Consider the following 13,461-nt stretch of genomic DNA (forward strand, 5'->3'; position numbering starts at 1 on the left):
TTCAATTAGTTCAGAAACCAGTTCAATTAAGAGAGGGGGGTTTAGATAACGCGAACTTTATCTGCCCTTTAAACTGGCGCCTGTGTCAAAGACAAAACTCGACTAATTGCTTCCATTCCCTCTAATTTAAAAAATTTTATTGATAAAATCATGACCCAATTCACTACCGTCCGTCAAGTTCTTTCAAGTTTTCAATTATCAATTATTTAGTTAATTATGAATTTTACTCAGTGGTCAGTATTTTCAGCATCAATATTTCAGTCTATTCTATTTGCTGCCTGATAAACAGTCGGTAAACTAACAAAAAAAAAGTTTGCATCTGAGAATTTAATTCGAAAAAAATAACCATACAAAGAGAAGAAGCAAAATTTGCTTTCTAAGACGAAACAAAAATGGCATTTGTCTACGTAGTTGGAGCTGGCAATGATACTCTGGGCGATTCTGTCCCAGACGAAGACTGGAGTCTTGTGAAAGTCGCAACATATGTGAGCGACGGAATCGGACTTTGCTTCACGCTTTTCGGTTTTCTGTTCAACTACTTCTGCTTCATAACGGCCGACCATCTGCCTGTCTCGACCAGTGCAACACTGATGAAGTATGTCGCAGTTTGGGACACTATGAACTGTTTGGTCAAAATAGGAGTGCTAAACACTGCAATGACGAGTCAGATTGAATTGCAGTGGGAAACATACACGGTGAGTAAAAACAGAAAGACAACTACTCGTTTAAATTATTACATTTATCTAAAAGTGTCTGTTTTAATCTTCTAGTATAAACTAATATGTCAAAAAGATTTATTTAGCTGCACACTAAGGTGAATTTCAAAGACCTTACAAAAAACCACTAACACTTTTTGGAAACTATGATGATCCAAACTTTTTCAGAAACGAATGTTTGTGATAACATTTTGTACGTCAATGGACATTTTAAAACTTCTTTTGACAAATTTTATTGTCTTCCAGGACCCTGAAGACCCCTAGAATAAAGTAGCAAAAATCAAACCTCGGTTCAAAGGTTGACCAGTAGTAAGGTGACTCAAGATTCCTCTCACACAATCTAGTATGCACGCACAAGCCCAAGCTTTATTATATGTTAAGATTTTAAAAATATAATTAGCTTGTTTTTTTTAGAATTGGTCGTGCAAGGTGTTTGCGTATTTTCGCTGGACAGTCGCACTATGTGCTGCTTACCACGTGGTGCTTTTAGCACTAGATCGCGTGGTGCTTCTGAAGTTTTCAGCCTGGCACCATAACAACGCGTCTCCTAGGTTAATGTCAAATTGTAGGCATCAGATTGTCGTTGTGTTGTTTCGTGGCTATCACCAATTTGCAGAAATTCAAACCTATAATTTTTGGTATATTGTAATTAAAAAAAATAGCTAGTAACAATTTCAATAAGATTTTTTTTTTGAAAAATCAAAAAACAACATCACAAAAACTGTGCAAACTTCAGTCTTAAAGATAGCAGGTTAATAGTAGTTGGTGCAATTTTAACTAGTATTTTAGATAATTCTTGTTTTTAAAAAAAACTAAAAAAAAGGGATTCGTGTGTTCTGTTTTTAGTATTAAATGTTACTGACTGAAATGTTACTGACTGAGTCAAAAAAATGGTACCAGTTGTGCCAACAGTTTGACATTAACTATAGCAAAATACGGAACGCGAGTTGCGCCGTGGCAGCATTTGGGCTGATCGTCAACTCTTCTGTCCTCTACATATTCGAACTACGGAACGGCAGATGCCTTTTTAGCCAGGCTATTCTGACCAGTCAAGCTGTTCTGGCAAAGGTAATTAGACCGGTCTATATGTCTTTGAACGTTTTAGGACCATCTTTGGTGCTAATTGTCTGCAACATTATTTTCATTCGAGAATTGAGAACACGTGAAGAGAAAAAAGACAATAATGGTGCAAATGACGCCGGAAAATTTATATGTGCGCAGAAAAAAGAGCAAATAATTCAGAAAAAGAAAAATATGCAAGAATACATCAAAATAGTAATGGTCGCTTCCATTTCTTACTTGGTATGTACAGTTTGTGTGACTGTTATCACAACGTTGGCTTCAAGAACAGATCCTGGCACTGAGCTACGACTTCTCCTGAGATCTATTGGAGTAACTTTTGGACTGATAAATACTTCGGCTAACTTTTTGTTCTACCTTATGAGTGGAAAAGCGTATCGAGCTTCGTTTATGAAAGCAATTTCTGCCAAATTCCGGACGGGCAAATAGGCCGAAATAACAAGCAGAAAATTGGAAACTACTTGAATACTAGCGTAGCGGACATAAGACTTACTGGTGGTTCATGTAGATCACTTTCAAAAACTTGTTTCAAGCAAAATAATCTAAGCTAACAGCTCTTGGTGAAATTGCAGTCTGTTTCGAGTTTCTCTCAAAAACAATTTTTTTGAAAAAAAAACTTTTTTTATTCGAAAGCACAAGTAGCACAGATCTGACATCATTTTTTTTGAATTATGCGTACCCATCTTCTATTTATTGACAAGTTTTTTAGAAGTAACTTTTTTATAACGATTTTTTTTTCTCGATTTCGTTACAAAGATTAGCGGGGTCAAAACAGTTTGCGCTACTTGCGCAACAACCAGCTCTCCATGCTTACCTTGAAAAAGCAAATAAGCTTTTTTCAGGGGCTTCAAAAACAATTGAAACAATCGTATTTTTTTTTGCAAAAAAAAACTACTGCAATTGCAATTTATGAACAATTGTTTTTGCGTTGGTTGTTAAAGTTTATGAAGTTATGTAGATTTGAACAAGACTAAAAGGCTTTTGTTTTGAAGCAATTTTTTCACCAAGTTCTCATCTCTTTTCCCTCTTTCTAATTTATATCGTCCAGCAGAAGCATAAAGGTTTGATAATGTAAAAGCTTTTAATGTTAACCCATCTGAGCAGTAAATTTTTTTAAAAAATAATGTCGAACCATATATCATTTCTGAATGTTTAATGTATTGTGATAACCCAATACTAATTTTTAATCAACCAATTTGATTTATCAGAATGAATTATAGAATCGTTTCCCAAAAGCATTTAATTTGCTCTCGCAGCTGTTTTTTTAAAATATTGTGAATGTATTTTGAAGCTTTCTACAGTTATGTAGAACTTAGTAGGACTAAATGGCTTTGTTTTGAAGCAAATTTATTCCACCCTTATCCCATTGTCTTTTCTAATTAATGTTGTCTTACAAATTTTTGTGATGTATCAAGTTAATTTTAGTTATGTTTTCCCGGTAGTACTTGATTTGTAATCACAGTTTAATTAACATTCTCATCCTAAATTTTATCCTTTTGATTGTACAAACTGAATTGTATCAGAAGAACTCCTCCGGGAAAAGTTTTTTCTATCGAAGATGATCTTCAGTACACAGGAATGCATAGCCAGGTGAAAATCTTGAACATTGAACTTAAATGGTCCCGGGAAATCCTAGACTTCTTCGTATTAGCCATTCAGGAACCTTGCTATAAAGTCTGAGACAAGTTCGAACTGCCATATTTCCGCCGAATAGGTTTGTGATACCTCCTTGTTCGAAACTGGTCTTTAGTTTTTCTCTCAGTTTTGCTTAGAATCAATAGATATCAGGGGCAGATTTAGGGAGAGGGGTGGACGCGTTTTTCAGGGATACGAACCCCTGCCGACCCAAAGGGTGTTCTCATTGCACTTTTTGGAGATATCTATTTTTGGTTATAATAAAACACCAATTTGCTGAATGATAAAATAAATTTAAGATTCAGAAGGCAACTTTTTTCTCGGAAACTTTGCTTGGAGGTTTGTGGGATGGCTCATTTGTTGATTTTTTTTTCTTTTTACAGAAACTATCGAAATTTGTACTCAAACAGACATTTTGCAAAAAAAATCATCCTTGAAAATTTTTGCGAAACCTAAAAAGTATCAATGTGTAAGAAAACTCTTTCACCTTTTAAAATCGTTTCCAATGCATCGTAAATGCAAGACAATCAAACCTATGATGACTCTAGTTTTGGGGAAACCATGGTTTTTGTCGCTTGTGTTGTGTCACAAACACATTGCGAAAATATCGACAATTTTAACTTCTGCGAAATCAATTTTTTGGTTATTGGGAAAATGCTAGTCATGCATTTTCCATATAAGAAAAATCTCTATTCATAGACTTTTCATGCATCTTTTTGTACTAAAAAATGCATGAAAAATGTATAACTCGCCTTTTTCCATTTATCAAAATTGCTTGATTAGTTTTTTTTATCCACCCGGGTTAGTTTTGGAATCCAGGAGCATGCAGACACAAACGTGTTTGCCTATCTTTTGCACAGTTTTTCCTCGTCATCTGCTATAAGCCTGATTTGTTGCGGTAATCTGCAGCAGCCTGATATAATTTTAATAACTGAAAATCTAATAAAAATGTACCAAATTTTCAGCTTTGGCAAAATCGAAATCATGTTTTTTTTGTTGCAAAGAAGTAGAAAAATGAAATATTGCATAATTTCTTTGCTCAATTTTGTATTCATGGTGTTGTCATCTCAGATTATTATATTGAAAAACGAAACATCTGGTAAGGGATAATCATCGGAAGGATGTTTTTTTTTGCAATTGAAACCCTGAATTCTCTCGGAATCCAATTAAAAAAACCGTTTTCTAATGGTCCAGACTAAATTAAGGCTCATTAACTATATTTTCCCCAACAATTAAAATCATGTACTTTTAAACCTCGAAAAAAATTTGTAAAAAAAAATAATTTTCTGTTTCCACCCTGTTTGTCTGTTTTGTCTCGAATCTGAGAAAAGTGAAATGAAATCAAATATATTGGATTTTTATGATAAAAATTTTGACAAAATGTTCCATCTCCTTTTTGCACTGAGACTTAAAAAGAGAATAAAAAACCAAATTAAATCCATTGGTTTCATCAAATTAAAATTAATACAATTCTATTAAAATCAATTGAAAAAAAAGAATTTTTGTCTACTTTGTTTTCGTTTCGCGTCGTGCAAATTGTTACAATTATTTTTGCTTTTAATAAACAAGGTTTGCAGAAACTTAGCAAGGCGAGTATACGGTCTACTGGATTTTTGAACCTAAATTTTCTCGGAATCGATTCCGTTAACCTTCCTTCCTCCCCTAACGTTTGCCATTTTGGCCCCTTTGGCCCTGATCCACCCTACCTCCCACGTGAACCCCCCCTACAGTCAACCTTCCCTCCCCCAACTAAACCAACCACCGCACCCCACCGCTTTTTTCAATCATTCTTTGATGGTCAGAAGTGCTGTGTTTGGAAAAATTTAACCGAGTTAAGCAAATTTGGAGGATAAAAATTATGATTCCTATGATGCAAAAGTGTAAAAAATGGATTTGAGCAAATCTTGTCTCTGCTCAAAATTTAATTTGTTGTGTTCTCATCTCGGATTGATATATTAGAAAACGAAGCATCTGATAAGTGATATGCATCGAAAGGATGTTTTTGCGACTGTCGCCCGAACTCTTTTTTGTCCCGCTGAAAAGGTTTTGAAGAACTAAAACGCCCTCCGGATCCAATCGAGATTTCCACGCCCTCCGAATCCACTTAATGAAAAAGCAACTGTTTTCAGGGGGACTATTTTTAAATTAACCCGAAGCTGATGATGGCCTAATTGTTTGTTAAATTTTAGTGACCAAGACAAATTACACAAAAACTGTTGTCTATTGGAAGATTATGAGTTCAAGAATTTTCTGAATGACACGTAAAAACTTAAAGGCCACGTCTCCTTTGAAAATATTCAAAGAATCATAGTTTAAAATAGTTATCGTAAAACTGCAGCAGCAGTAGATATTCTGAAGAATTGTGAAGTGAGAAGAAAAGCTTCTCGTATCTCACTGAACACGCTATTACGCTATTAACCCGTTCTGAACCCTTTACCTATACTTGATAATTAACTATCTGCATAGTTAAAAATATTTGCACAAATTCAGCTATGATGTTGCTATCAAAATTTTACCACAGACGCTCTTTTAGTACAAGAACTAGATATTTTTCTGCCAATCAAAATATGCTCTCTCGTCAAGTTCTAAGCCACAAAATTTGGAGAGACATTTTAGGTTTAAACTTAATTCTAAAAAAGGGAGCTTTAACACGCAAGTAAATTTTAGCAGGCGTTTGAAGCAGGTTGCATTTTAAATTGAAAGCACAATAAAGGAAAGTAAAAAATTAATCAATGACGCAAATTACGAAAATATGCAAAAAACGACCCGATTTGACCATGCTACAAAAATTCTTTTGTCGTAGAACTTCCCATCAGGTTTCTAAGAACTTTTTCTTAAAATAAAAAAAATCAACAATTCGCCAGTTTTTCTATACCGTGATAACTACCTAAAATTTTTTCGGATTTTTTCTTCAAAATAATGCTATCAAAGGTAGTGGTTTTAATGAATGAAATTCCACAAAACATTTTAAAAACATTATAACGAGGTTAAAATATGCACTTGATATGCGCACAATTTGGCGTCTATATGCTCCCGGATTCCAGCGACAAGTCTTTAAATATGTTACAATTTTCTCGGAACAACCAAAGAGATTAAGAGAACAAGAGAAGAGCAAAGAGAGCGTCCTCGTTTTGAAATCCTCCTACAATACAAAAAAATACTCAGTTTGGCCTCGTAATGAAATTTTTTGTTTTTTTTCAATAAAAATTATTGTTACACGTAATTAGTTGCTCAAGTTTTTTTGGTAGATAATGAAGAATTAACCTTGACAAATCATGTCACAGAGTTTTGCGTTGTTCTATGTGAGGTTCGGGTATAAATCTTCTAAACTTCGGCAAATCAGCGAAAAGCCAACTCTGTGATAATATTTTATTAACTGTCTTACAAAAATTTTATCGAAAAAGTCCCCATTTTACAACTTTTTATCAAGTCCAAATCTTGTTAAATTTCTGTAATAATGGTTTCAATGTAGATACTTTTGGTAAGCCTGGATTATGGAATAGTTTCAAAAATCCAACGTTGTACGACTTCTATCCAACGACTTCTGTAACCTTATTCAAGGGATGCTAATATATTTTTGAAAATTAGTAAAACACAAACAAAAAAATGGTTTCTATCATTTGCTTTTTTAAATTTCTTCGAATCACAGGATAAAGTCAATTATTAGTTTTAAGTGTTTTGTAGTAATAGTTCTGGAAAGTAATTTTGACAAAAAAAACAATTCGTTTGGAGAAACGGAAGGACTTTTGGAACGGTAAAGCAGTTTTCAAAAAGATATACCCTGAACGTACCTGTAAAAAAATTCCATTTTTCCACCATTTTTTTGCCATCAATTTAACGTGCGATTGAGAATACTAGCATTTTTTCGGTTTTGGTTTTTATTTCGCGAGAAATTATGTAAATTGATCTATATGTAAGTTTTTTTGTGTTCTAGTGGTTGGCCCTTACTGTCATTTTTTATTGCCATTGTGTCTTGATTCATTATTGCTCCAATGATTGAAAATCGGGAAAAATTTTGTATTCGGGTGTGTTTGGTTTATTTCTTTTCGGGTGTTCTTTTTTTCTTTTTATTTTCCATGCAAAATTAGGTACCACAAATAATTTTTGCACTGGATTGAATGATATAACATATAAAATACTTTCAGTCATGGTTTGAACCATATTTGAACCACAAAATTTGTAGCGTCGAGAAGAACTGATTCGAAATTTTGTTTTCTCGTTTAATTCAGAGCGACGAAAGCCAGCGAGCAGGCTTGTTTCTGCTTCCTTTAAGCCCTCTACAATAACTTATTTTTAATTGTTGTTACGTCTAGAAGTAAAATTAATTTTTGGAGATTTTAAAGGCAATTTTGGGATTCGAAAACCTCAAAATTTGAAAAATTCTGCAAAAAGATTTGAAAAAAAAAATTCTTTTAAAAAATTTCTTTATATAATTATTAATATGTAAATATTTATGTTTTCTTGTCTTTTCCATCAACAGCTGTTCTTTTGTTTGCCTTTTTTCAATGATTGTCGAATGTGCCTAAAATATAGTTTTACATCAGATCTTTTTATCACACAACGCATAAAAAAGTACAATAACGTGAAAAAAAAAATTTGTTTCTTGTAGTTTTTCTGAAAACTATCTTCGGAACGTTCTATGCTACTTGAACGGTAACCGGCTGTACTTGTTATCTGATTTAGGTTTGTTTTTAGGCTTCTGGTGTATCATTTTGTAGTCCGAGGAGTTAACTGGATATGAACTCATAATTATTATTCGTTGCTTCAATTGTATAGAAAAATTGCAAATTCATACACACATCAGTGATTATTACCCTTACTTTGGTTGAAAAGCCATGTGGTTTTTTCTGCTTTATTTCCCATTGATTACTTTTTTCTAGCACTGATTCATGGATGGAGTCCCGGTAGCTCACTATTTTTTTGCTTATTTTGATATGTTTTTTATAGCTGTTTCATCGCTAAAAGTTAGCCAAATTGGCAACCATTCATCGATAAAATTTGCTTTTGTGGCAATGAACATCAATAATTCATCAATGAAGATCGCTATTTCTTTTTTAATTGCTTATATTCTATGTGAACTCAAGTCTGAAAATGTACCTAAGCCAGTAAGGTTTAGTTAGAACTTTTTAGAAATGAAGACAATCAATTTGTTTTGATGACTCTAGGGGTTCAAGCCTTTGGATGTACAGTTTTTCCTCAGTTTCTGAGGTTTTTTTTTGCTTTTTGCGTTAAATATTGTTGCCTGTTTAACCGGAATAAGTGAGAGTTTTGATGCGATCTCGCATAAAAGTTTCAGATAGTGGTTATAATAAATGCATTTCGACCAAAAAAGTTGTCAAAACAAGAAATTTCATGTTTTTTCAATAAGTTCTCTTGTAATACAAAATTAGTGTTTCAAAAATGTTTTGGAGAAAATAAAAAAAATCAACTTTGACAAATCATGTAATATAGTTTTGATGTGTTGCACGTGGGGTTCATAAAAAGATCGACAAAAATTCGACATTCATCAAAAAAACTAACTCTGTGTTAGCAGGTGTTTTTTTTTCGGTTAAATTATGCAGCAAAAAGAGACTTGGCCAACGAGCTTCTGTGACTGCAGAAAATTCTGAAACTGTCTGTAAGAAGCTGATTAAAAGTAAAAGCGAAAAATATTCCCAGAAGTTTTTTTTTTCAAGAAAAGTTCCTATCCTACAATTTTCTTATACGCAAAAGTCCCTATCTTGTTAGATTCTCAGAGCCTATTTTTGTTGAATGTTATAAGATTTTTTTAAAAAAATTTCTAAGATCTTGTGGTCAACCCGGTTTTTTAAATAGCTCAAAAATCTAACGTTTTATGCGTGTTCTGTAACTTCCTTCAATGGATGCAATTAAATCAGAAATTTATAGAAGTGAACAAGCAATAAGCTTGTTTTCAACAATTGCTTTTTCCTCCCCTCCTAATTAGTCTGTATGTCAATTTTCATGACAATCGAACAATGTAAACAGCTATTTTAATTTTAAAAAAAATGCAGGTGGGGGGACAAGGAAAAAGAGCCGTTAGTTGTTTTATGGCCAATAATTAGTTTATTTAGAAGTTGTAGGCTTTTTGACCCCCTACAGTTTATTTCAACCTTTTGATGTTCACCGGTTGTTTTATGTGTCAAAATGAATCAGTGCTTGCTGTTACAATGTAAAATGTGTAAAACAAATATTTTCATAATACTTGCCTTAATGACCATGGCTTATTCGATTTTTTTTGAATACTGTTGTTAGAAATGCTTTGTAGTTTTTTGGATTTTCGGGGCAGTTTTTTCTTAAATTGGTTGGTATAACAGTTGCTTTCTGAGTAGCTCTGTGGAGAAAATGTTTTATAGATGTTTTCTTGGAAATAATCCTGACTGGGTAAAATTTTTTTGTGACATGGGCGAAAAGAAATGTGACATAGAGGAAAAGAAAAAGAGGCAACCAGCAATGTGGTTCAATGGATAAAATTTTATTCTTCTCGGTTTTTATTTAAAAATGATGATTCTTTTCCAGTTCCCGCATTCACGTGTTTTTGATGTATATATCTGGCAGCGGATGTCTTAATTGTTTGTTATTTAATAGGATCTTCACGTTAAAATGTGTAAAACAAATATTTTCATAATACTTGCCTTAATGACCATGGCTTATTCGATTTTTTTTTTGAATACTGTTGTTTGAAATGCTTTGTAGTTTTTTGGATTTTCGGGGCAGTTTTTTTCTTAAATTGGTTGGTATAACAGTTGCTTTCTGAGTAGCTCTGTGGAGAAAATGTTTTATAGATGTTTTCTTGGAAATAATCGTGACTGGGTAAAATTTTTTTGTGATATGGGCGAAAAGAAATGTGACATAGAGGAAAAGAAAAAGAGGCAACCAGCAATGTGGTTCAATGGATAAAATTTTATTCTTCTCGGTTTTTATTTAAAAATGATGATTCTTTTCCAGTTCCCGCATTCACATGTTTTTGATGTATATATCTGGCAGCGGATGTTTTAATTGTTTGTTATTTAATAGGATCTTCACGTTTTAATGGTGTAAAAAACGCCTTCTGACATTAAGATTTAAAAATTAAATGCGGAGAGAGGAGAGAGGTTCTCGAAATTTTTTTCTATTTTTGAAAAAACCCCCTCCAAAAAATCTTAGATCCTTTCGTGCTGTTACCTGCTATTGTGGCTAAACGCAGATTCGCTCCTGATAAATGTTAAAAACTGTTACATGCAGGCGCGAATCTAGGAATTTCTCGAGGGGAGGGCAGATTTTCAAAAAATACTTTCTGGGTCGGCAAATTGATTTTCTGAGCTCTACCCAGCCACAATAAAGACCCTGTTTTGGTCAAATTTTTTGCGTGGCAGGCAAATTTTTGAAAAACAGGCCAAAATTTTGACCAAAAAATTGCGGTTTTTTGGTGCGCACTCCCCATTAGTATAGTTTGGCGCCGAAGGCGCATTTAATAAAATGTTAAGGCCAGTCAGTCGAAATGGATATCTCAAAATAGTACGAAGGGGGGGGGACCCTTTGGGTCGGCAGGGGGTCGAATTCCTAAGAATCCCCCTTAATCTGCCACTGGGTATATGTGCTCAGATCACTTAAGTTGTGCATCTTGCAATGTTTCATCACATCATTACAAAAAAAAGTTCCAGAAAATTTGAAGACAGTTATGTAGTTGCAATCCTCACACTACTTTTTAAGAGTTGAAATATTCATTTGAAAATTTTTCTTGTTCAATGATGATTTAGATTCGAAATCACTTCAATTGATTTTATTGTGCACGAGCGATAAAAACCCAAACTATGGCCCAATAAAATTTGACGGGCAAATTAGATTCTAAATAAAAAACTAATTCATCATAACCTAATAAAAACGCTCGCTCAATCTTGCTGAATCAAATGAGGTTGCTCAGATCTAATAAACATAATTTGACTTAAAGTTTTAAGTTTCCACAGTTTTTCTATAGTAAACATCTATATCTCAAAAAATGAATACAGGTATTGTCTATACAATAATTTGGGTTGCACAGTCATTTGCTGCGCATGATCTTGATCTCAAGGAAAAAAAAGAGTCAACGGTGGATGCGTGGCTTGTTCACTTGGACTTGACACCGCTCTCACGCTTACCGAGGAATCGTCGCATATGCTTTTATGGAGTTTATCATTGCCATGTTGGATCCAAACAATTTCTGTCGAGCTGTGGGAGCTTGTTAAAAACAGTATATTAAACACAATTGGGACTGTAGCACCCGCATATCTGGATAAGGGCCAAAAGAAACGACAAGACTAAAAAATGAACGGTATGAAAAAACTGAAAAAAAGGACTGGGCAACCCAGAAAATCTAACCACCTATTGCTTTAACTTTTGTAGACCAGATGAGTTTTTGGGCTCTTTATCCTGACCAGATTTGCTTCTCTGCATCAAAAAATAATTTTTTTTGAACAACAGCGCAACTAAGAAGGCGAACACTAAAATATACCGGATGCCCGTTAACAGCGATGATTTTTAACCGAAAGTTGAAGCAATCGGGTTTCTCCCTATATAATTTGTCAGAACAGAAGTGTGCGAAAAATAATTAGTATTAAGACTTTCTTTCTTAGTTTGAACCCCAACTGAACTTTTTTTGCTTCGCTTTTCAGACTCAATATTAAAAACAGACTGAGAATTAGTCCCTAATTTAACCGTAAAATTTAGAAAAAAGGTTACCACTGCTTTTTGTTTTTGATTTCTCAACTTTTCCAATTCTTGTCAGTTTACCAGCCCCTCCACCAATTTTAATTTCAATTAAGAAAATGGGCTCTTTTTAATTCCCTCCCCCACATTTGAATAATCAATTTTAAAAAACTAATTGTTCTTCATAATGAAATGAAATTTGGCACACCAAACGTTGATTAAACAATAAACGTGAACAGGGAACTCGACACAGAAGTTTGAAGTTGATCAAATCCTATCTGTCTGAAAGATCTCAAGTCGTTCGAATAATTGGAAAATTTTCAAAACCAGAAGTAGATACGAGTGGTAAACCCCAAGGCAGTATTTGGGACTATTGTTTTTTTTTGAGCTAATCTGGGATGGTAAATTTTTCAAAACATTTTGGCAGTTTAAATGAATGGACGTTGGAAAAACACATGCCCTTTTATCGTAGATAAAAGCACCCATTTGAGTTTTGGGGAAAAGCCACTCTTTAAATTTTAACAGAAACGAGATAAAATATGTCGACTGACAAAAAGATCTAGGATTGTATTTTTCAGGGGATGTCAGCTGGAATGAGCTCATGGATAAAGCTCGTCTAAAAGCGATTAGAGACTTTTTATGATTAGAAGAAATACGGTAAACTTGCACTGGAAAGCAAAGTTAAACCTTTATAAACTAATGGTAATCCCAGTAATACTATATGCATTAAAGCAAGTCTCTGTCTCGTTTTAAACAAGGATGTGATGTCGCATTTTGAAATAATACAAAGGGCTGTTGAGGGAATTTTCAACACAAATGTTTTTTAACAAAGAAAAAAGACTGCTACAAATTCTGCCTTTGCCGATGTATACTCAATTGACCACATTGTTATTACTTGCGAAATTTACACTGAAGCGGTACTAGACTATCTTGCTTGATATCTCTAGTTATACAGATCTCTCTCGCAACCCTATGTTTCAGCTAAAGAGACGATTAAAGTAAAATTGCGATCGGAATTTCATACATCACACACGTCGTTTGGCAAGATCTTAAAAATTTTGAAATAAGAATCTTACAACATTTCAAAAAAATAGGCTCTGAAGATGTAACAAGATGGGGAGTTTTGCTTATACGAAAATTTTAAGATAATGAATATTTTAACAAGAAAATTGTAGGATAGGAACTTTTTCTGAAAAAAAAACTTTTGAGAACTTTTTTTCGTTTTCATTTTTGATTAGCTTCTTACAAACAGTTTCAGATTTTCTGCAGTCAAAAAACACAATAGCAGAAGCTCGTAGGCCAAGACTCTTTTTGCTAAATAATTTAACCGAAAAAAGAACACTTTTAACACAAAGTTAATTTTTTGCTG

At 33.6% G+C, this 13,461-nt stretch overlaps 1 protein-coding gene across 1 annotated transcript in view; it reads left to right on the top strand.

Annotated features, from left to right (window-relative positions):
- Window positions 1-293: 293 nt before the first annotated feature.
- Window positions 294-13,461, top strand: part of LOC134855026 (uncharacterized) — a 70,631-nt gene continuing 57,463 nt past the window's right edge. The window contains exons 1-3 of the mRNA XM_063871406.1: window positions 294-695; window positions 1,131-1,267; window positions 1,646-1,784. Of these exons, the coding sequence (XP_063727476.1) occupies window positions 393-695; window positions 1,131-1,267; window positions 1,646-1,784 (579 nt within the window). The 5' untranslated portion in view covers window positions 294-392. The remainder of the gene's footprint in view (window positions 696-1,130; window positions 1,268-1,645; window positions 1,785-13,461) is intronic.

The sequence above is a fragment of the Symsagittifera roscoffensis genome, chromosome 10, assembly GCF_963678635.1.
Source record: "Symsagittifera roscoffensis chromosome 10, txSymRosc1.1, whole genome shotgun sequence".
NCBI lineage: Eukaryota > Metazoa > Xenacoelomorpha > Acoela > Convolutidae > Symsagittifera > Symsagittifera roscoffensis.